Source organism: Cygnus atratus, chromosome 1 (assembly GCF_013377495.2).
Source record: "Cygnus atratus isolate AKBS03 ecotype Queensland, Australia chromosome 1, CAtr_DNAZoo_HiC_assembly, whole genome shotgun sequence".
NCBI lineage: Eukaryota > Metazoa > Chordata > Aves > Anseriformes > Anatidae > Cygnus > Cygnus atratus.
This window is the reverse complement of record NC_066362.1, coordinates 67,231,036-67,255,478: the sequence shown is the minus strand read 5'-3', so window position 1 is coordinate 67,255,478 and position 24,443 is coordinate 67,231,036. Positions and strand designations below refer to the sequence as shown.

The following is a 24,443-nucleotide window of genomic DNA, read 5'->3' as shown; positions in this document are numbered from 1 at the left end:
ACTACCTGCCTCGATCTGCGTTAAGGGCACAGAACTCTACTCCTTGTTAGCTAAGCTGCCACAGTCACGGTGTGATCTGTGGATTACTGGGAGGAGGAAAGGGGAGAAAAACATTTGGAAACAGTGTAAATATATGGATTTTTTCACAATATTAAACAAATAACGTGAATTTGGAGGTTTGTTATCTATAAACTTCTCAGTGGGTAAAACGTACAGTGTCATAGAAGACAAGCAGGATCACTGGCTCTCTCTGGAGCCATGCCTTCAGCTGAAAGAAGACTGGAACAAAGCAGTTAACACTGTGCTTTGCACAGGAAAATTATATATACCAAAGCAGTCATCAGAGCCTTCCTTAAAACACAAACAAGAACAAAACCCCCTTAGCTATTAAATACCCTAACTTGCAAGTATCTGCTGGTGAAACATAGCATCCAAGTTAGACTTTTTCAGCACTCCTGCTCCTGGCATCATTTCCACAGTCTTTTCAGAGGGCTGCTTACCTGTAATGAAGCTGATGGTGGAGCTGTCACAGCAGCTCAGCTCTGGGTCCCCCCAGGTCACCATGGTGACCCGGAAATTATAATACCAAGCAGGCAACAGGTTAGCTATTCTCTGCAGAGCAAGAAAAGACAAAGAGCAGCTCAGCAGAAAATTCACCAGCACAAGACATGACTTATAAAATGAGACAATGTTTATAAACCTAGTGCCCACATATGGCACCATTTTACTAAGGAAGCACTTCTTGCTCCAGTGGTAACCACTGTACTGTGGCATTTGGATTTATTCAAAAATCTGTGCAGTGAGACCGAACATGGTTGTGATAGCACTGCTGCTTATCCACGGGCACATGGTCACAGGTCTACCCACCATGGGAACCTCCCATTGAAACATGGGTTCTTCTTTTTTGATTAAATGGACTTTCAAGGCAAACTAGAAACAATGTTTTTGACTCAGATGTCATCACTTCAAAGGACTTCTTTTTTCTTTTCAGATTTTTGAAGTGTATTTCATATTGTATTATCATTTATTATAAATGAAATATGAAATATGACATAAATGAGACAAATTATATATATAAATACAAATGAGATATGAAGTATAAAATACAATGTATTTTATATTGCAATATCATGTGTTATTTAAGTTAAAATTCAAATACTTCCAATGCCAGCACAGAAAAAAATTATTTATATGAAAATCCTAATGATATTTTGTAATTCAAAATAAAAGCAAATAGGAAATAAGAACAAAAAAAATTCAACAACTTAGAAACTGCTTTTTCACAAATCTCTGCTGTTTGCAGTGGTCTTTTTTTCAGATGCTACAAGGCAACCCACATACAGGGTTTGATGCTTATTCTCATTATGATTTTTAGAAACAATTATATCCAATTAACACCGAGACCTTGAAGCTGCTTGGTCTTCTTCTGACATGCTCCTGATGTAATATTGGTAATACCAACATTGTTTTGATAACATTAAAATAATCTTCAGAGTAAAAAATAAATGAAGCAACTAAATGGACTGAAAGGCCGATTCAGTTCCAACACTCCTGACCAAGTGATAACCCCTTCAGGAAATTGTTTTTTTATCTAAGCTATCAGCTTGATTTATGATCCCCTGCCTCCTCACTGGGCTTGGCACTGTTGCTTCAGAGTTCACTATCAGAGATATCAAATGATTTACTGACCGTATGGAAAACTGTGGGACAGGTGGGATTCTCGAGCACTGCTAGTGATCCCAAGTAAAAGTTCAGCAATACTTACTTATATGTTAAATGCCATAACACAATGGGAAGATGCTCCTTCTCTAATTCAGGGTAACTCTTTTAAAAAATTCAAAGGAGTTGAAAAGGAAGCCAACTTCCCTTAGCTTCCACGAACAGGATTTGCAATGGTAATGGGCAATATCATGTCATTTTCTAATGAACCACATTTACTCTGGAAGATGGTATTATTTTGAAGATGACTTGGATCACTCAGGTATTAATCTAATTGTGCTGCGTCATGATTACAAGATATTAATTACTCCTTTGGTAAGTTATTTTTGTTTTTAATTTCCTTGGAGATTTATGTGCTAGATTTACACTCACGTACCCAATTACTGTTAAGCCACTGTAGCCGAAATTACTACACAAATAGTATTATACAAATGAATTACGGTAAATGACTATGGCTCTTACAAGCTGCAAAAGTTATTGCTATCCTTTTTGCATACTCATAACAACTAATTTCAGCTAAAACTGCTCACTGTCTTGTGCAATGGCAAAGTCTGAATAAAACCTGTTCACCTGCTCTAGAAAAATATGGAAAGTAAGAGGAAAATTTCATGGAATTTCTGTTGAATACTCAATCTTGCAAAGATTTGTGTGCATGTTCTTCTAGAAAATGATCTGTGCCTAGGTGAAAAGCTGGTGTATGTCTTTGCATCTTCAAAAATATGAAGGCTGTTTTCACAAGAGCATCTCTGCAGCTACGCGCTCCAGATAGCTCACTGCAAGTCTAGCCTGCAAGCTCCAGATCCATATTATCAATATTCATTATGCAGATAAGGCTTTGGACTACTCCCCCTGAGGAGATGCTGGAATTGGTTAAAGCCTTGACTGACAAACTGACCCACAAACTGAAGCTGCCTCTGGAATTGCTGAACAGGCCCATTTGTCAACAAAAGAGAGGCTCATCTTCTACCTCCTATTCTGCTTAACTTCTAGTATCATTCAGCTGCATTCCCCTACTTTAGGAAAGTAAATGCCTCTAGCATCCTGGACATTTTCTCTACTTTGCCTGGAAAAAAATGTTCCAGTTTTAAAGGCATATATACATATTCATGGGGGAAAGGCTGGACAAGGAAAAGCCCCAATGTGCCAGCATCACATATGCATGAGAAAGCAATAGTCAGTAATGGTCACTTTACCACGGAGGCAGTTAGGGAGATGGTTGCTGCAATTTCATAGTAGGTTGTCCACTCAGAGGTCATCGTTGATGGGTTGAAGTAAAACATTTCTACAACATACTTCCTGAACACGCCAAGAAAAGGTCTATTCCAGCTCAGAACTACAGCAGTAGGTCCCAAAGGGTAAAGTGTCAGATCCTTTATTCCAGTGGGCACTGCAAACCAGAAATCGCGGTTAGTAATGTTTTTTTGTTATTAATTACACTTAAAAAAAAAATCTTTCATTAACCAAGTTCTGTCTGTTTCTGATTTGTTCCTGATTTGAATTCCTAACAACTTCCTTGTTTCTTATGTCTACTTTTTCCAAAATGACTAGAGGCTTCCATTGACTTTGAAAATCAGGCTGTTTAGGAGATATTTCAGGTTGAATTCTCAAAAACAAAAGCATCAAAAGCCACAATACTTTGGAAAATAAAGGCCACAAGAAGAAAACAGTTTTTATGTCTGTCCTTCCTTCCCTGGGGAACCTAGAGGTGCTGTCATGAATTGCTATTCTTGCCTCACAGATGATGAAACTGGGAAAGAGAAGTAAAATGATTTGAAATATGTCAAATAAGGGTCAAGTTCTGCAGCCCTTACTTGTCTAGAAAGCAATCATTTTTCATGACTTCAGTGAGGCTACTTAAATAAGTACTTTGCTAGCATTTGCTGGGGTTGCAGAGCCCCAACTATTGCATGCAGGGTCAAAGTCAAGAACACCCAGATTACTTCAGCCCATGTTGGCATGTGATTGCATTTCCTTTCAAAAATCGGTTGCCATTTACTTGATCTTTTTTTTTTCCTTTCCATAAACTGTTAATACTCACAGAGTTAAAGTGAAGGTTATGATAAATACATGCAGAACTGAATACTTTTAAAGTATATTTTACTGTATTTCCGCTTCATTCATCATTAACCATCACTGATAATTTCACAGAACAGTTTGTTTTGCATTTCTACTATTTTAATATCAAATTCAATATCCTGTAATGAAATGAAAACTCATACAACTGTTTTTTTACTTCATAAAATATCCTCTTTATAATTAGAAACCTATGACACACTCTATTTAGAAATTGATTACCATTTCTAGTTGAATAAGAACTGTTCATGATTGTGATGAGGCAGAGAAGTGGAGAAAATGAGGAAACTTATTTATTTTGGGAATATATGGTTTCACTTTCCCAAATGAAAATAGAAATTTACAGATTTCTGAAGTAAATACAGGGAGAAATAAAATCCAAAGCTTTTCTAAAAAATGTTCAATGGTACAGTTTTTAATAATAAGGTTATATATTTACTAACTTACCTTTTTTGTTTTGTTTACTGAACTATATCGTACTATCTTTTCAAAATTTTGTTTGAACCCAGCTTATGTAAATACTTGAGCAGATTGCCTAGAATGGAAAGGCTCTCACCATATTTACTAGTCCACATATCTACTTTTATTTACAGAATTCACCTCTTAACAGGTTAACTTTGTTTGCTTGTTTTCTCCTTTGCTTTCTTCCCCAGAACACAGAGAAGAAGTAGAGTGACAAATACTGAAGATCTCTAATTTTCAGCCACCTGCTCTCCCACAAGGCAAACCATTTGTCAAAAGGAGAAGCTGGGAGACTAAAGGTTAAATATTTCTCTGTAAATGTAATTCTATACTCTGGATCTTTGTCTTTGCCCTTTCTCATTACATTTTGTTAAAGTGATAACCTTAAAAAAATAAATGACACTGCAGCTAAAAGATACTAAACCCTATCCTAAGTCACTCTTTAGTTAGGAGCTTGATGGAATCTTGAATTACAGGCACGGGGAGAGAAGCTCTGCATGTAGGTCATGAAACCACATTCTTGAAAATGTCACTCTCATTCTTAGAGGGTTCTTTTTATCTTCAAATCTCCAAGCAGAGAACACTGAGATACATGGCTTAACTCAAATCAGGTTTGGTGATGGTCATAGTACTGGAGAAGATAATCCAGTTCTCTTGACTTTTAGCACCATGGCCTTCAGACTGGATCACATTACATTCTTCATAAAGCACATTTGCTACAAATGTCTTAACAGCAATCTCATACATTTCATGAGACAGTAGGAGTGATTCCCCTCTAGGAGGTGCCCACACTTCTCAACTGGTCACAGACTACCTGCAGCTTAGGCTGGCCACACCTAAGTGACGTGACTCCCACCCTAAATGACAGAGCACAAGCACTGTTAGAGATGAACATATATGTGGCCAAAAGTGAAGATAGTTCCTTACATAGGGTCCTGTGTATGTGAATCCATAATTGTTGTCTAGTTAGGTTTTGTAATAATCTATTGTCTAAATATGAAATATCCATCTCTCGCCAAAGGAGCTTTTCCCCACCTTGTTAATGAGCTAGACAACACAAGAAAAACAAATACTCTCAATAAGAGTTCATTACATTTGAAATAACCAACATGACAATTTTGTTTGTACTCCTTCATGGGCTTCACAGCTCAATAAATATACTACGTATATTAGGGAAAAGGGAAAAAAAGGGGAAAAGGGAAAAAAAGGGAAAAAGGGAAAAAAAAGGGAAAAAGGGAAAAAAAGGGAAAAAGGGAAAAAAAAGGGAAAAAGGGAAAAAAAGGGAAAAAGGGAAAAAAAAGGGAAAAAGGGAAAAAAAGGGGAACATTTCAAACAGTAAATACAGGACTTACCAATGGAAAATGTAACAGGATCAGAAGGTGGTCCAACCAATGGTCCTTTCTGTAAGTAAACCACAACTTGGTACTGGGCACCAGGAACAAGATTCTCAATGAGGCTTCTGCTTGAATTCACCTAATAGTGTGGGAACACATTAGATGTGAAGTATTTACTTGGTCAGTTAAAAGAATATTGAGGCTGTAGTTGAACTGCTTCAGTTAACTGAAGGCATGATGTGCCAGTGGCTAAAACCCTATTCAATTAAGCCCAAAATGACAAAACTCTGACTGTGGTCAGGACTGGATTCACAAATGATCTGGCTCAGAAAATCACACTTATGTTGCTGTGGAAGGTCTGCTGTGACACCACAGACCCATTTGAGCCACTCTCTCCTAGTGCCAAGGCTTATTGAAATATTCAGGCTATATTATCCATATACAGGTGATATTATCCAGGCTAGAGTATTTAGACAGTGTATTTTCAATAAAAGCCTGAGGTTTTTCATCAGACATCCAATTCATCTGCAGCTATGTGAACAGGCAGTGTTACGGGAAATCTGTCTTCTAAATGCAAGTGTCAAATGACCGAATGCTGAAATCAGGGAGGAATTACTCTCTTTTGCCTCTTTTGCACAGCACTACAAAAACTGATGAAGAGACCTTCTGATTTTTCTTTTCTGATTGAAACACTGGCATTCAAACTGCTGCTGTGGCACCCCAGGTATTGGCCAGAGCTAGAGTAAGAGTACCTAACCAGGTGATCCCTGGTCTGGTACAGTATGAAAACTCTTCTGAAGAGACAGCTAGGAGCTAGGAGCTTTGAGGAAGAGATGTCATGCACTCCTTCTAGGACTGCAGGCTGATATTTCCTACTAATATTTTCTCTGCAACATTTCCACAATCTATATCACAGTCACATTTGATTTACTGTGATGCACATAAATACATCAGTGTAAGCACAGGTTTAGCGAGGAATGGAATTTGTCTTTAACAGCTGCTTTCAAGAGCTAATCACTTAATTCATGCATGATTGTAGAAACGAATAGAACTCTGCACTAAATTTTGCCCTTTTCAGCTTGTCAAGGAGAATTCAAACCAACAGCCATTAATAATCCCAGGTATAATAATATGATAAAATTTGATTAGAGGCAGTATGAATATCCATAGTGATAAAAAGAAACAAATAACTACGTAGACCTTTCACCTACTTTCAGTGAACACATTTACTTTTACAGATATCTTGTTTATTCACAGACTGGCTCTAGGTGTTTGCATTTGAGTTTGTAGATGAATCCTGTAGTATTTACTTTAATCATATATGTATATACTTGCTATCCATGGCTTATAATCATCTATTATATTGTTTTGCTTCCTGATTAGATGAATGCATTTTTAATAAATGGAAGGAATATAACTCAAGGAGATTACAAACTGGTTCTGAGAAACAATTCTCAAATTGTCTTCAAAAGACACTTCCCAATGTGCAAGTGCCTGGCTATTCTTGAAATAAGACAATATATTTTGACAAAGATCCATATAAAAATAGATTTTTAAAGGATGCAGAACTCCCTGTACTAAGTAATTTATCAGGCTAATCACAAAGTTGAAGGAGGTGGAGATTCACAGGGAGCACTGGCTCTGTTCTCCCATTCCTGTGGGTGTGCTGAGGGTGCAGTACATGGCAACACTGCAGCCATTTTCGGGCTCCTTAGTCACACATGCTTAAGGAGTTAGACAGAAGTTGTCGCGCTGCTCAGAAAAGCAACTTGTCAGCATCATGGGAAGGGAACAGATGTGGACTAAAACCTCTTTCTAATTGAAGCCATGTGGCACTGATCCATCAGAATCATAGGACCTGACCTGGGGTTGCACTCACCATGGGTTTCAGGTAATATAAAACTGCCTTATTTTGGGTTTCAGGACACCTGATCATCATAAACATGTCCCATATGGCAGCCCTAAAGAATTGCCCATCTATATCACAGGTGGTCTGGATTATTATTTACTCCCTAGTTTTTAAATCTCTTTTGTGATTGAAAAGGAAAGATGACTTCTGATGAACCCTAACTTCCAGAAAGTTTAGGCTCAGGTTCTGTATTCATATGTAGGAAATCTAAGAAACAATTTATGCAAGTCAAATGATAATCATGAACGTGATAACTTTTCTTAACAAACATGATTGTAGCATATGCCTAAGTGTTATTATGATATTGCACCATTTCTCACTGCCACAACCATGTCTCGAAGGGTATAACATAACTCAAAAGCTTGAACAAAGAATTGGACACAGCCAGTGCAGCAGAAATACAGTTTTAACACTAACATGGTTTAGTGCATGCTGTCATTCCTGTATGCTGTGCTCTGCCCTCCACTCTGTAACTCTCTTTACTCTGCAAGACAGCATCTCCCACTGTGCTCTGCAGCCCTTAGCTTGATGGGGCCCTGGGCATTGTGATAACAAACAACAGGATGATAAGCAATTTTTTCCTGTACTTGAACAGGCTCCACCCTCTGCCTCTTACCTCTGTGCAGTAATGTTTTTCAAGCCTTTGACTTTCCTTTTGCTTCTGACATGTCAGGGAGACCACAGACACAATTGTGCTGTTGCCACCACTCTCTTGTGAGGCTGTCCAGGATGTCAGGGCAGTAGTGGAGCTGAGCACTGTCACTGTCACGTGCTGGGGCTTTTCCGTGAGCTCTTCTATCCATTCACCTGTGGGGCCTGGGACATGCCAAAAAGCATGTGTGAGCAAACCACTCTACACATTTAAGGCACTCATATTAAAACATCCTTCTTTCACAAGATTACTTACTACTAGGGATGAGGCTGGACTGATGGCTGTCCATCTCCACAAAGCAAAGATGGGAAACAGCCTGCAGTCACTGCCATTTCACTTGCAGCAGAGCAGGAGATGACAAGAGAAACATAAGTGTTTTGAAAATTTGATTACAGTATTCTCTGTTGCTTACCAGAAACCACCCAGCAATATCAGTTGTGCTCCAATGGAATGTTTCAAAACCAGTGATATCCAATAATGTACAGATCCATGACAAATAAAGATAAGCACACTTTTTTTTTTCCCCTTCTACACCCACTAAAATACCCAAGTGCACAATGTCCCTGAAGTGTGAAAATTAAGTTCACAGAGATTACCACAGTGAAAAACCTCATTCTCCATCAGGCTATTTGAAGCACTTGTTTAAATATATATTATATATATATATATATATATATATATATATAAACATATATAAAAATATATAAATATATATATAATATATATATAAAATAGCAATTTGGAAAATAACTTTAGCTAGACTTGGTCAAATTTCATGACAATTGTGAGCTTTTCTTTTCAGTTTTAAGTGACACTTTTGACAGCTCTCTCCTTGACATTCTTCCTTTTCTCCACACAATTCTAACAGTACTTTAAGTTTATTGAGAAAATAAAACAAATGCCGGAGCAAGAATTTTGTGTAAGATCAGCCTATAATATTTGACAATCCAAACTGATTTTTGGGTACAGCAAAAATGTTGAGTAACACGAGCCAGTAATTCAACAGGATGATTCACTGACTGAACGCTACAAGGATAAGGCTGAAGCTGTGAGCAAAATTTATTCATGAGAGCAGACTCCCACCAACTCTGGCAAAAAGAGGAATTTGATCATTAGATTAGTCTCTGTGGACATATGCGTAGCTGTTTCTATTCAGAAACTGTTTCAACATTGGCAATAAGGCAACTAAGCTCTCTTATGTCAGGGCTCCATCCTCATATCAGGGCCCAAAGATGTAGTCACCATACAAGGCTAATAAAGAGGAACGGAAAGGCAATTTCACCTTAAGAGTACTTGTGCACATCTCAGATTTGACATACTGTCAGTAATCCATATAAAATCTACCTAAGATACTAAGGTTCTTGAGTTAGTCAGAATAAATAGGTCAACTATCAAGAATCTTCATGTGGGTCTAAAAGCCCACAAACCTAACAGACATACTTCATCAAAATAAATAAATAAATAATGTGAAAAATGAACATCCTCATGTATTACATGTAACACAAAAATAAGTCATTCCTGTATAACATTCCTGTTAACAACTTAATGCTTTATAACCAATGAAATTCAAGTTCATCCTTAATCTAACAATTCATATAGCTATACTTTTCGATTAACTTTTTCTCATTTTCCAAGAGGTTGCTGTCCCTAGTTGATAAACTTCACGGAGGACACATTGTATGTTCCTTAATAGAAATGAATCACACTTTTTAAGATGGAATAATATTTGGTATTAATAGAAATGCTGCATTATTAATGTATACTTGGATTTATTTGTATACTTTTATATATTTCAATGTTTTCATATAATGAAGATGCCTACTAACTACTCCTAAAGAAAATCAGAATACAGAGAAATTACAGCACCAGAGACCCTTTCTCTCATGAGCTGCTTACTTTCTTTGTCTTCCAAGCACAGTTTCTTTCAACTGTAAAGCTGTTAAAAATATAGGAGCAATAGAGGAATTCAGTTACACGCAGTTAACCATTATGATGAATTTAAGCTTAAATAGTATTTGTAAATGTTATGAGCTACTTAACACATCTTTTATTAGTACTTAAGTATTTAAGTATATTTCTTTTTGATATGAGTATTTCTGCGAGCCTCAGCTACCATGTCCTGCTGCAGCATTCATGATGTGGGGGAGACACTACCCTCTTGCATGCAAAACTGTGTAGTGCTGCAAGCTGTTTTCACTTTATTGGCACTCTGTAGGCTATACTTACCCCCCCCTTGTACTACAAGACACTGTATGTGTGTTGACTGATATACTTATTCAGGCTTCTCATTCCCTTGTTTCTTCAAAGATGACCACAGCCTTCAGAAGGACAATAGTCTGAATTCACCTACACCTGTCTCACGTGTTGATCTAATCGTCAATATTGATCTTAGTTTACTAAGTACTGTATTATGACTGTCTTTTACTAAATCTTCAGTTGGGAAACCCTGGAATCCTATAGGGAAATAATAAATTACTACTTCCCCTCTGAATTTAGCAGGCTGAACTATTTCATCTACCTTAATTTGCCCTGTGTGCTCTCAGAGACCATTTAATTTCAGAGTTCAGTGTTTAATTGTGCAATTCCCACACTCTCAACCTGAGAAGCCCTTTGTCCGTAACACTGTACACACAGCCTCCATGAGTAAGGTAGTTAACTATTTTCAAGAATCTCTACAACCACTGATTTAATTCTGTGAAATAAATACTCTCTTTAGAAGATGCAAAAAGGAGACTGTTTTGGAAGAGACTGGACTTTTCTGATGCTGCAGCAGATGCCACAGCTGCTACAGTGTGCTAGTGGTCAAACTCCCTGTGCATTAATATTATGTTGGTCTGGGAGATAAAGATTAGTTGAGATACTTACTGATGTAAAAGCTGAGTGTTTTTGCTGATTGACTTCCCCGAACTTCACAAGAGCCAGAGGAGCTAAATGTTGTTACAGACAACTTATATTTTCCGGGTTCTTCCAGTTCAGCAACAAATTTGTGAGTGTCCTCACTTACTGTCAGAAATTCCGTGGAGTTCTCTAAATCAAGGGGGAAAAATAGCATGGATTAATTGAAATTTGAGAGGTTCCAGCTACTGAGAAAATGATTTATATCAGAAACGCTAATACAGTTTCTGCTGTGGGATCAAAAGGTATCCAAAAGGACTGGATTTATGTGGGTATTTTTATTTCTTGCCATCAGCACAATAGTAATTAATGACCAAGACTGCAGTATAAATGTACAGGAACGATAAGCCCAGACCAAAATTTCATTCAATAGTAGGGATGATAAAATAGGGTTGCCGTGGCTGTGCAAGTGAAAAGAAGCTTCCAATTTTCTGTCTATTGCCTTCTTATTCTGCCAAAAAAATGTATTGGCCCTAAGTGTGGGAAATCTTAAGAAAACTGCTTGTCAGGAAATAAAATTCATTTGGAGAAAAAAGATTCTAAAACAGGAAATCTTTAAGTTATACAGCTATTCTATTGTAGCTCCACCACTTGAAAAGTCCCTCCATTCTCCACCACAGCTTCTTTGTGGTCTAAGGAATACGTTCAGTTGCTGTCCTCTGAGACAACTGTTAATCTGACTGTAGAATGACTTTTCTCTGTTCTCCTCCATTTAAGATCCCCCTGAGAACCTTTCTCAGCGGCTGACGAAGATGCATGATATAATGTACCTTCTTCATCTCAAATTTCTATCAGCTTGTTTCTCTTTTCTCTGATACCAGAATGGATTTACGATAACTGCAGTGTAAACAGTGCAACAACATGCACACCAGTACAAATCTTGTTTCACAAAAGAGAATTGCAAACCATGATTTACCCCTCCTCCCTTACTTTTTGAAACCCAGTCAGAAATACACACTATTCAATGCAAGAAACTTCTTGAGAAACACAAGAGATCTAATAAAGTCCTCTAAGACACAGTACTAGGTAATTAATAATTTGTAGAAGAGACAAACCCTCCAGTGGAATTATAGAAATGGGTTATGAGAAGGGTATAAGGCTCTGATTTACCTTCCCTTTCAATATTGATATGGAAACCATCAAAGGCAGTTGGCGGCTTTGGTGGTAACCAAGTCAGCACCATTTGTACAGGAAGGAAAGGGGCAGGCTCTGGTGTGAGTTCTCCAGATGTGTTGACTTCATTGGCCTCGTAATCACTGGGAACTGCATTGACAAACTCCTCTTCACCCTCTGACGATTCAGCTTCGTTAGGCCACCAATGTGGCTGTGACGTGGCTTCATACTCAGTGCTGTTAGAGCGGTAATCTGGCCAGGCTGCAGATGTGTTCACTGCTGGAGTTACAGGTGGCTCACCAGAAAAACGGCTAAGCTTTTCTTTGCCTATGATTTTTTGTGGTCCCATGAATGGTTCTTCAGGAAAATTCCCACTGTGCTCTTCCCAGTTGTTTCTGTTGATTGGCACAATCTGAACAGAAATGTTTCGAGGTGGGTAAGGAACTAAAAGAGAAGCAAGGGTTAATCTTTTAATAGGTATGTTCTGTGTACCTTTATGATATGTTAATTCCCTAGGGAAATATTGTTTGCAGAAAACCATTGTACCTAGGGATATTTTGAAATGACCTATTCTTATTAAGACTCTTCCTTCTCTTACAAAAATTTATACCAGAAAAGACTCTGGTGGAATCATGCTTAGTGTAAATTCATAGAAAAAGTCAGTACTTTTTATAACAGGATGTAGAATACACATGAAGTCACAGTAAATCAGACTTCAGTGCTACTATGGCAGCAATACTAAAGTGTGAATTTGAAAGTGTGGATTTTCATGTATTATGTCGCCTGCAATCTTATGATCATGGGAAAATACCTCTGCAGAAATGAATTGAAAAGCACCTGCACAACTAGCATATGGCATAGCTCATATTTCAAAAGTATGACCTTCACGTTGCCATAGGGCTTTTCATATGCTTTTAGCAGCCACCTTTTCACAAGTATTAAAGATCAGTTTAAATTTCAATATTTGTGAAAGCTTGATCTCAAATTTTGGTTTCCAGAAGACAAGGTTCTAGCTTGCAAAGTTATTTCTACTTATGCCAGCAGGCATTGTAGAAATTATCACACAGAACACTGTGTCTGACTCACTGTAATTGCTTGCCCATATGCCCTTAACTTGTGATAAACGTGAGTAGCCTATGCAAAGATTTTGTATGATACATTTTAAGCTGGCACCTTAAAACATACCAATTTGTTCATCTCCTCCTGTCCCAGCCACAGCCACTGATGCAAAAACTGACACAACAATCTGATTGCATTTCATGTGCAGAATGAGGGATAGGAAGGCAGCAGGAAAGAAGAAAATATAATCCTGTTGGTTGCATTCTTAAGGTTCAGTATCTCAAAAACTACCTTTAGGATCCTCGAGACATAACTCAGCTGGCATCAGTTGGCTTTGCTCTGTACAAAGCTATGGACCAACATCAGTGTATTCATCTGAAGATTTGGCCTTTTAATTTTACCACTGGTTCATTTCACTTTGGACCCTGGAAAATGTCTATGCTTCAACAGATTAGCTGGAAAGTTTGGGACAAGGTCCCAGGACCAAATTAAACTAGTTCTGGATACTGAACAAATGCAATTTTCAGCTTTTGCAACATTGCCGTCTTGGAAATTAAAAGTTCATGCTTCAGGGCATAAACTGGCTGCCAAGTGGGGTGACTGTGACATTCTTCTCCATGACAGAAGACTGCACAATGAGGAAGCCATTCTCCAGCAGTACTGCTATGATTCACTGCAAGAGGAGACAGACCGAAATAGCTAGATCAATAGTATGCTTGGTGTGGCCTTCTTGTGGTTTAAAAATTAATTCTGAACATAAGGCTGAGGTTGTCTCATGTAGAGCAGAATTTATGCCCTAAGAAACCAGCTTTATAGTAGAAACATTCATACAAATTTCCCTTTGTACTGTATTGCACACATAACCCTGCCTCCCCAATACCAGCCACAGCTCCCATGCTCCTGGCCAGGAGTAGATCCCATGATTGATTGCAGTGAGGGGGGTGGTCTGGGTGGGAACAATCTCCTCCCATGGCAGAAAGAAAAGCAGACACACAGACTTGGAGCAAATGGTACACAACCATTTTCTTCACCTGTTCTGTGATGCTTGGGCTCATGCCTGACTCCACTGTATTCCACTAGCGTGCTTTTGTTGAAGGTCGCTTCGGATACCAACTGAAATGTGATGTTACTGTAGCATATTCCTGGCAGCCAGTGATTGAAAACTGTTTTACCTTTAAAGAAATCTGCAGAAGGTTTAAAAATAAAAGTTAAAAAAAATGAAAAAAGAGAAAAATGCATCAAATGTTCACTTTCTGATAATGCAGCTACACATGCTGAACTGTCAGTGTTTCAGATGTTTAAATGCTGCTCAGCCTGGTCTAAGACATGAAATTCTAATAATTCAGTTTGCCAATATTTTCTTTGGCTGTCAAAGCCACTTTGCTACAAAAAAAAGCCCAGCAAGAGAAACATGAACTACATTTCACAGGAAAGCGAACAGAATCTGGCAACCTGCTCCATGTGACACTGAACATCCCAAAGAGCATCTGACGGTTTCCACAGACCTTTAACTGTTGCACGCAAAAACCTCTTTGGTCTTTTGCTGACTGAGTTACAATGTTCAGGGCTGATGCTCAAAGGGCAGCCCACAATGCAGCTGGGCACAAGCCTCAGTCCTGAGCGCTGAGCTCATGTCCAACATCAGCACATGTGTGAGCTGAAGAGAAGTTGCTTATGGCTATTTAGCAAGGGGAAGGAGTATGCTAGTTGATTAGCGAATCTCTTAACTCAGGTTGACTTTTTTAATCTCTCAGCAGCTGCAGCAGTGGCATTACAGCCCCATAAACTGTGTACTAGCTGGAAAAGACAAAACTTACTGCTAGTATCACCTTCGTTCTCTGGAAGAAGGTCACCTGTATTTAGTGCTATGATCCAGAATCACCATTCTCAACTCCTGGCATTTCAGAGTCATGTGAATGTGATTCTAGTCCCCCACCTCTGTACTGTAGTAAAGAGATATCAAAGTTTTCCAGCTTCCTTCTCGAGGTATCTCTCTCTGCTGACTCCACATAGGGCTTACAGCGACCAGGCTTCTACAACAGGATTCTTACACACCTAACGTTCAATTCAGCACCTACTAGGTTGCTCAAAGAAATTTTACTGCCACCATGCAATACTTAACCAGGTGGGTTTTAGGTCCTGCAAGATATGTGATGCCTTTCTCACCTCTTAGGATACTTTCCATAGGACAGTCCCATTTAGATCTTTCAGATAAATGCTATACTTTAGCTATACTGGAGGACAAAAGGGAGTTCAGATTTAAAAAAATAAAAAAAGAAAGCAGAATTTGCCATTGTTAGACTGTTTAGATGGTTGGTTTGATTGTTAAATCATTTAGATTGACTGTCTAGATTGTTAGATTGGCTGCCCTAGGGTTAGACTGTTTTAAGAAGGATGAAATTGATAAAATGCAGCAGGGGTTTATTAGCTCAGGGACAACACAAAACAATACGGTACTATACAGTAATATACAGCATAGTGCTACTAGCACTGCGTGACTTTACAGTGATAGAGAGGTACCAGGTTCAAACCCTTTGCCAGGAATCAAACATACTGAATGGCTTTCCCAAGTCTGGTGCATCCCTGAGCACTGTCAGCTATTCACCAAAGAGAAATCTTGGCCGGAAGGAAGAAAATGGGAATTTTATTGATGCTTTCAACTGAGACAGAATGTAATCCAGGGATTTCAACGACTACATCTAGGAAGCCAAAGCATCTCTCTGCCCTTCCCTTCCTATTGAGTTTTTTGCCCCCCCCCCCCCCCCCCCCCCCCGCCCCCTTTTATTTTTTTGAGGGGGGCACTATACAGCAGCAGCAAACAAATAAAAAAAAAAGTGGAAAGTTTTAGTGCGTGCTTATTAAAAAAAAAAAAAGAAGAAGAAGAAGAAGAAGAAAAATGACCCAATCTTCATCCTCCTTGAAAATCCAAAAGGAAGGAAGCATCACTAAGACTAAGATGGGAAAGAGGTTTAAATCCAAACTGATCCACCAACTCCATTTGAATACTGTTTTCTTAATTCATGATATAAAAGTTATTATATACAGCTTACCAGAAATATAAATCATTATAACCAGTACATGCCAAAACCACTGCTTCAACGTTTCCAGTAGAGTTAACATTAAGTTTTAGTGGCATAGTTTCTTCCTACCTTTGTACAGCATTGTTCGGTAGTCTTTTCCTTCCCAATAGCTTATATTTACTCTGGTAAAAACATTGTACTTCTCTGGGTACTGAATTTCAAACAACACTCCTGTTTCTGGAGATGGTTTGTAATCGTAGATAGAAACACTGCTCACAGGAAGGGGTTCTAAAGGATATACAAATAAAAGGAAAAAAAAAAGAAGAAGAAAGAAGCAGATTAATAGGCAAATATGAATTCTTCACACATATACGTCCAAGAAAGAAATGGTTTTGCTAGGTATGGCACAGGGGCTCTTAAATCTCCCAGATGATATCTGGGGCTTCAGAGAGGTCTGGGGCAAAGCCACTTGAGACACTGTCAAAGTCTAGGTTTGTATGTTCTCCCACAGAACATGTTCACTTGATGTTTATACTTTACCTGAAAAATGTCCCTATTTGCAGAGGAGCAGGCACAAAAACCAAGGTTGAAATCACAGTTATTACTTAAGCACTCACAGTCAAGTTCACCCCAGCAAGACTTTCATCTTTAATTCTTGCCAATCAAGTAAAAGTGCCCTGACAAAAACAACAGAACACTTGAAATTGCTCGTAATGTTGGCATAAATCTGAACTTTTAAAATTAACTGAGAAATTTATCAGTACAATGACCAGAGGAAAACATCTGAATGAAGATTTTCTATTTTTATACATATTAATTTATTTATTTCATGGGTAATTATGCATTTCTACCATATCTGAGAGGCCCACTATCTCCAAAGTACTTATCCACACCAAACTTCTACAAAAATATAGTGGTGCCATTACTGTTCTTTTCAGATGAAAAGCTGAGGTACAGAGGATTAAAGTGGTTTACTCACAGGTATGGGGAAAGCCTGCACACAGAAGGGAGATAAGTACAGAACTGCCAATCTAGTGCTTTAAAGTCTGACCTATGTGGGCTATGGAAAGTAGCCTGTGTCCTTTGATGTGGCATATAGATCAGTGTAGCTTCATCAGCTAAAGAAGGCTGTGTCAATTTACTGCAGCTGAGAGTCACTAAAAATATTTATTGTTACCAACAATAATAGAGTCACAGTTTTATTCAGCCTCCTTTATCCACAATAAATTAATGAATAACTAGCCTTCTGCTAGACGCTCTCATCAGCGAGGAAGAAATGATAGCAACTATATATTGGTTAAGAGGGCCAAGCAGATATTCAAAATAGGGTTATAGTTTTAGACAGAATTTGTCATATTAACTTATTTTAATAGAGGTAAGTTATGCACAACTGTCAGTAATTATGCCCAGATCTTTTTCAGTATTATCATGTTGATTTAGTTCTTGCACACTGTAGAGAACAGATTGAAAAAATTCAAAGTGTTCATTAGCATGGTCTTACTACACACTTTTGGGACACATTTGAGTACAAAGTTCTGTTGCAGTAGACCCTGGAGAAAAACTAATAAAACAAATTTCCCCAAAGAGCACATAGTCATGACAGACAAGAGAAAAGGTAGATGAAAAGGACAGCAGTATCAGCTTCAAAAGTGGAATTATCCCACAGAAGGTTGAATAGGTTAATCATAGGTGGAAAAGCAAGCCTGTAGCGCAAGCAAAAATTAAATTTCATTTACTAGCACAGTATTTTCACCAAGCCACTAAATTTCCATTTGTAATGAGAAGTGAAGAAAAAACAATTAAAAACAAGAGCAATAGATACAAAAAAAAAAATCTCTCCCCAGGTCTTAACAAGAAGTTGTGTTGTCATTTTCAGCTTTGTCGGAGCGTGGGAATATGACGTTGTGTAGCTTTTAATTTATTTCTCATGGCAAAGATTTTTTTGTTAGTTTCAGATAAATATCAGCATATTTGTATGTTAACCACTGACAAATAGAAACTCCAAAGCTCATGGATACCAACAGGCACTGCAATGACAGAATCTGTGAAAACTTTGCTGACAATTTGTGATATCCTAGAAATAAATGGGAGTAAAGCAGATCACAGGAAACAAAACGTACCCTTTTCTTTCTGCTGAGTCTTTTCCCATTACTTATTCTGGAATAAACAGTTGATCTGAAAATCCACATGATCAGACGCTTCATATCACAGCTCACACAGCACATGATAGTAGTTAAAATGTCAATAACAATCTCTAAATAGCACAACTCTTACATAGTCATCTTTCATGTTAGCGGGTGTGCCCTGGGCTCAAAATTAAGGCTCCCATGAAAAAACAGCCTTTTTAAAGAAGTTCCACATCATCCTTTAAGAAAGATAAACATGAAGGGCTTCAGTTCTAAATTTTATCACGAAAAAAAAAAACAACACTCTGAAGCTCTTACTTCAGCAGCCCTGATCCATTAATGAGCTGAAGGCATGGATTTGACCTGCTGAATCACTTCCTGCAGCATCTGGCACAATGACAGCTGAACACTAACTAGATCTAATACCAATTACTTTCTAAGAGCAGAAGAGATCATAGTCCCCAGCAGCAGGCCTTGTTGGTCTCTTGAGAAGAATATTTTTTGGTAGAAGAGTGAGGCAGAATTCTCCCTAAAGGGAATATATTTTACAGTGATATATGTAAGGAATCATAGGCTTTTTAGACAATGAGATCTTTACCACTGAAAACTCCTAATCACAAGCTAAAATAAAAGTCAGCCAGAACTCTTCTTACTTACCCTCCCAGATCCCAATTTTTCCAATTCCCAGCAGAGATATTTTTTTCTACAGCACACAATAGCTTTACAATGTACCGCATTCTCCATTCCTTTAAATGTAAAAGGATTTTTTCCCCAACAAAAAGAAAAATTTACAGTGAACTTTTTTTTTTTTCCTAAAACAAACGAACATACATATTGGCGTGAGTCACCCTGGAAAGAATAAAACAAGACTTCAAGCTGGGAAAATGTAGGATGACTGAAAATTTTAAGCACTGATTTTGGATCCATACTCCTTATTTTTCTCATAAACTACTTTAAAGCATATTAGGAATAACCTTTATGGCTTTTAACTTTCTTTCAAGTGTTTCAAAACACTAAATTAATGATATAAATTCTGGAGTTACTTCAATCCTGTTGACAACCCCAAACTCTAAGAGCATAAGAAGGCAGACTGAAAATAACTCTGTTTGATACCAGAGCTACTTCTAACCTTGTCTAGATTGAAAATTGGAAGGAAGGTCATATAGATATGCACAACACAATTGCACACACAGGAATCTGGCTTAGATGGCAAGATTAATACACCTATTCTTTTGAAATCCATCAGAGGGATCTTTAACAGGAAGTGGTCAAGGTGTCAGTTTAATGTTTTCTCCTTCAAGTGAAGTACCAGCCCAATTCTCTGAACACCACTTTGTTACAGAATCAGAAGAAAAAGTGCTGTTTTGTACTCAAACTTTATTTTACATGTTTCCTGCCTAGGACTTGAATGTGCCCTGATCATCTCATGCTTCTAGAAGTTCTAGCTCAGGAAGCAATATGAGGATGTGGGCTGTGCTCAAGCTGACAACACCCTTAGGCTCTGAGAAAAAATATTGCAACAAGTAGGTCACACTCAGTGTTACAACAATCCAGAATACAGAAAACTCTACAGTTTGTGTGGTTTTGATTAACCTGAGAAAACCCTGAAATTATTGCAGTCAGAGACAAGCAGAAAATAAATTCTTCAGTCTTGTATAGAAGGCCCAAGTTAACAACAGATACCTCAAATGATAGCATACATACATGCATATATATATTTATATAATTTGTAGATATTTTTATTTTGTACATAATTATAAGTACATGTGTATATAATATTTACAAATTCACATATATAATTACATGTACACCCATATGTAAAATATATATTTTGTTAGCTTTGACATCATCTTTCTCTTGAGGAATAACTTTTTAAAACAAAAGTTGCAAAGAGACATACCTTTTTCTTGCCAACATGCTGAGAAGCAGCACATCACTGAAGTATGTGAATAAGAAAAAGGAAAGGTCATCATAATATACTATTAGTAAGCAGAGTTCTTTCATGACTCTTACTGAATTTATAGATAAGCAATCTGCTTGAAGGACCTTACTGTCAGTTTGACATGCACAATTTGGTTATACACCGCTGTGTGTGATGCTCAGGATTCCAGCATATGGCCGAGCTGAAAGACTCCATCTCCCTGCACTGAATCCTTTGCAGATGTCTGGAGATCCCAGAAAACTATTGTGAAATATTTAAGTATTGGTTTGGGAATTACCACATTGGCATCATGGCTATCCTATTTGATTTAACTTCTGACAGGCTAATGAATGGGGCCAACCTACAACTAGAAAAGCTCTCCTGATACCAATGAAATTAGAACAGAAATTAATTTTGTCCTGGATGCTAGTCACAATGTGACATTTTTTTATGTGTAAGATATAGATAAATTGGATAGTTGTGTGTCTTTACACCTTTAAAATAAACTAAGGATGTTAAACAGGCAGAAATAGTACATAGCATGAAGAAAAACATAAATCTATTATCCCTATTATCTGCCAAAATTTCAAGTTAATTAATAGTCAGAAAAAAAAGAAAAAAGGAAAAAAGATATAAAACAGTGTACAATAAAAATAAAAATAAAAAAAAAAGGTGTGTGTGTGGGGGAACAACTATTGTCTAATGAAGTTTTGTAGAGAAGCCAGTGCTCATGAAAAGAGTTTAAAGATGTTTTCTTAAACACACCGTATTGAAATACCATGAACTTCTAATTCCAAATTTATTTTTCATTCCTTTACCCTTATACCTGAAAAAATAAGCTACATTAGTAGCCAAAGATGCAACAGGAGAGCTAGCACTCATTAGTCAGCCTAACAGAAAATATTAGGAAGGATATTGGGTCCTTTATGCTGGGAAGCTCACAAATTACATTGTACCTATAATGCTTAGTACAGCATCCTTCAATGCTGCATATACAGAAATGCCTTCCCCCCCCCCGCCTCCCCCCCCCCCCCCCCCATGAACCTGATTATCTTTCTGCTGAGACAAACTGTTCCCTTTTCGTCACATCAGTTCCCCAAGCAACACTGGCCAACTGCCAAAGTCACTGGTCCTTCCAAGGTCTGGGTGAGCAGCAGAGGCCACAGCAGGAAACTCTGGGAAGCTGCCAGAGCATCCCTTAAGACAGCTGGTGAAAAGGGGTGGGCTCCTTTCCATCAGAAAGGACACTGTTGAGCCGTGGAGAAGTGAAAGTGACTTGGGCTAGGCTCCTTGGAGCCTGCAGCCTCACACTTGTTTGGGAACACCTCATGGAAACCCCCTGAGCCAGAAATGGCAGTCAGGGGCTGGCTTTGATAGGCTGGGTGCCACTGAATCCCTTCTTTCTTCAGAGATTCCCTGCATAGGAGTGCATGCTCCATCTGCCATCCTGGATCACACCTTTCCCTGCTAACAGTGACCTCATGGGCTCTGGAAATCATGCAGCAATTAGTCCTACTGCATTACTGCAAGTACAGCACTCAAAACGTACTGAAAATACTTGGTGAGGCATTTGTTCAGTTGTATATGATTCCTCTTTTTTTTTTTTTAAGAAAAAAATGTACAGAAACATTTAAATAGGAAATTGGATTAGAATTATTACCTTGGCTGCAAAGTTAAAACAGTCCAAAAAAAAAGAAAAAAGAAAAGAAATCCAATCTACCTACGAAGCCTTATGTTGTTTACTACACATACGTGTGCCTTATGAAAAAACTGCATTACTCCACCACATGATATTTTTCCTATGGGACTCTTCATGGTTGTCCTCATTAGTGCACAACTTGAGCACACATGGGGATGATGAAGACCATATGGATGGTATAAAATCTGGTAACTCCTAAGTTTCAAGCACCTCACTCTGCAACACAAAAGGCTATGATGATATTCTTTGGGAATGTTATTACAGTGGATGGCATTTCCTCACTGACAAAATAATATAAGTATGCAAAATCCTCATCTACACATCTCATACCTCATCTACAAACCAAATAAATTTACCTATAGATTCCAAGGTGCCATTTAAGCAAAAAATTCACTCACTATCAAGAAGTTCCCCTCAGGGCCTCCACACCTGGTTAGAGTAGACATTAACTAACCTCCCATCGAACAATGGAAAAGAATATGCATGTCTGTATTGGTGTGCATATGACAATAATTCACCACGGAAATCTGATTGTGAATAAGGTTAATCCTCAGTGTATAACAGAACAAGAACTAGAAACTGGGTTTGTCTCATCCAAGTAATTTTGTGTTTGTCATTCATTGAATCACTTTTGCAGATGAAGAACTCATTTTATATTCTATACATTTATTTCTGGTGGCCATGGGGAAGCAGCATTGGAATGACAGCAGAGAGCAAGAAACATGGCAGAAATTACACAGGAACCTGCTGCACTTCGCATCACAATACAACAAACCAAACCACATCTTTCCCCCAAGATCAATGCATATGGAGGTAGTAAGAGACAGAGTACAAGAGGTATGGTCTCCACCATAGAAATCTTCAGCTCTACTGGCAGAAACACATTGTCTTGGTGACTAATGTCTGCTTTCCAGGTTTAGTACTGCTTCAATGTATTAGCAACCAAAGAACATTGTCATGGCATCTAAAACAGAATATACCTCACCATGAAACAGGAGCGTTTACACTGAAATGTCAGTCAACGCATTTTGTGCCTTCCACTAGAATTTCAGAACTCCTGGTTCACAGTGTTTAGGATGAACACCTAGGGAGGAGGTTCATGCACCCCACTTATGTGGGGCCCAGTATATCAAACCTCTCCAGTCATTGATTAGGAAGGGTCACCCAGGGGAAACCCACAGCTGTCCCCTTCTTCCTGCCCAGACCTTGTGAATTTTCTCTCACATGCCTTCTCAACACATTTGCTTTACTGTTCTCACACAAGGGTTCATCCTACACACAAGGAAAACTATTAAAAAAGAATGAAAAAAAACTTTCTCCACAAGAAAAACTTCTGAAAACAAACAAACAAAAACAATACCACCAACAGAAAACACACAAAGAGAAGAAACAAGAAAAAAGAAGAAGAAGGTGTTACTTACTGGTTAACACAGTGATTGATCTTGCTGACTTGGAAACCATGTTTGAGTTCACTACCAACAGAGTTACTATGTAATATAGGCCATGGTATTTGGCATTAAAAATCACAGGGGCAGGTAAAGTGCTATTGAATTCTTCGAACTGGAAAAAGTAGTTCTTGGATTCTCCAGCTATCTTCACAACATATACAGAGGATGAGCTCACCACATCAGAGGATTCCAGGGAGACAATGATACAATTGTCTTCTCGGACAGTAACTTGGAATGGTTCTGCATTCTGCAAGACAAGAATAAAAAGATTTAATTGAAGTAAACATTATTTCACTTGTATCCATTTCCTTTGGTACTTATAGGATGGTCATGTTATCTTTGTAATAAGGTAACATTTCATACTCTGCAAGATCATTAACATTAAATTCTAGAATGTTTTTCATAATGCAATTAATAGATGAAGTCCACAGGCATCTGATTATCAGGCCATTCCCTCTGAGGCAGCGGCTGGTTCCTGCCACGTGCTTTTATGTTGCCAATGCCCTGGCTACTCTATACTTTACAACCAGAGGAACAAACCTTTGCCATCCTTTCCTGGTGGAGAGTGGCATAGAGCAGAAGAATGGTAAGATGAAAAACGGTATCAGTGGCAAGAGGATTTCTAATAAGGCTATAAAATGTAACAGTAACTTAAATATATATATATATATATATAAAAAAAAAGTGATTAAATCAAGACTCTTATCTTACAGGAACAGGATCATCTTGAATGCAATATATTCTAAAAGCCTGCTACTGAAGGATAATTTTTGGCACTTGCTAAACATTTACAAATACGCCCATTCCAGCAAGTACCAGCTGATCAGCAGCTCTCAGCACTATGTCCATGGCTTTGGGTAGCACTTTTCATTCTCTAAGCTGTATCATTTCATTTTCAATATTTCTTTTATAAGCAGTAGAGATAAAGGAGCAATTTAAACTTTTCATCTATCATGAGCATGTTAAGCTGTTGCCAGCTGAAAACACTTTCCTTTTTATTAATTGCAAACCAG

At 38.0% G+C, this 24,443-nt stretch overlaps 1 protein-coding gene across 5 annotated transcripts in view; it reads right to left on the bottom strand.

Moving 5' to 3' along the window:
• Positions 1 to 24,443, bottom strand: part of PTPRO (protein tyrosine phosphatase receptor type O) — a 152,455-nt gene that overhangs the window by 41,455 nt on the left and 86,557 nt on the right. For 3 of the 5 annotated variants that reach the window (XM_050716714.1, XM_035550809.2, XM_035550811.2), the window contains 9 exons: positions 23,404 to 23,677; positions 16,366 to 16,524; positions 14,248 to 14,400; positions 12,155 to 12,601; positions 11,015 to 11,176; positions 8,114 to 8,313; positions 5,607 to 5,727; positions 2,913 to 3,106; positions 501 to 612 (listed from right to left, as the gene is read on the bottom strand). In XM_050716714.1, coding sequence (XP_050572671.1) covers positions 501 to 612; positions 2,913 to 3,106; positions 5,607 to 5,727; positions 8,114 to 8,313; positions 11,015 to 11,176; positions 12,155 to 12,601; positions 14,248 to 14,400; positions 16,366 to 16,524; positions 23,404 to 23,677 — 1,822 coding nt within the window. The remainder of the gene's footprint in view (positions 1 to 500; positions 613 to 2,912; positions 3,107 to 5,606; positions 5,728 to 8,113; positions 8,314 to 11,014; positions 11,177 to 12,154; positions 12,602 to 14,247; positions 14,401 to 16,365; positions 16,525 to 23,403; positions 23,678 to 24,443) is intronic. The other 2 variants (XM_050716726.1, XM_035550812.2) reach the window with 1 other exon arrangement.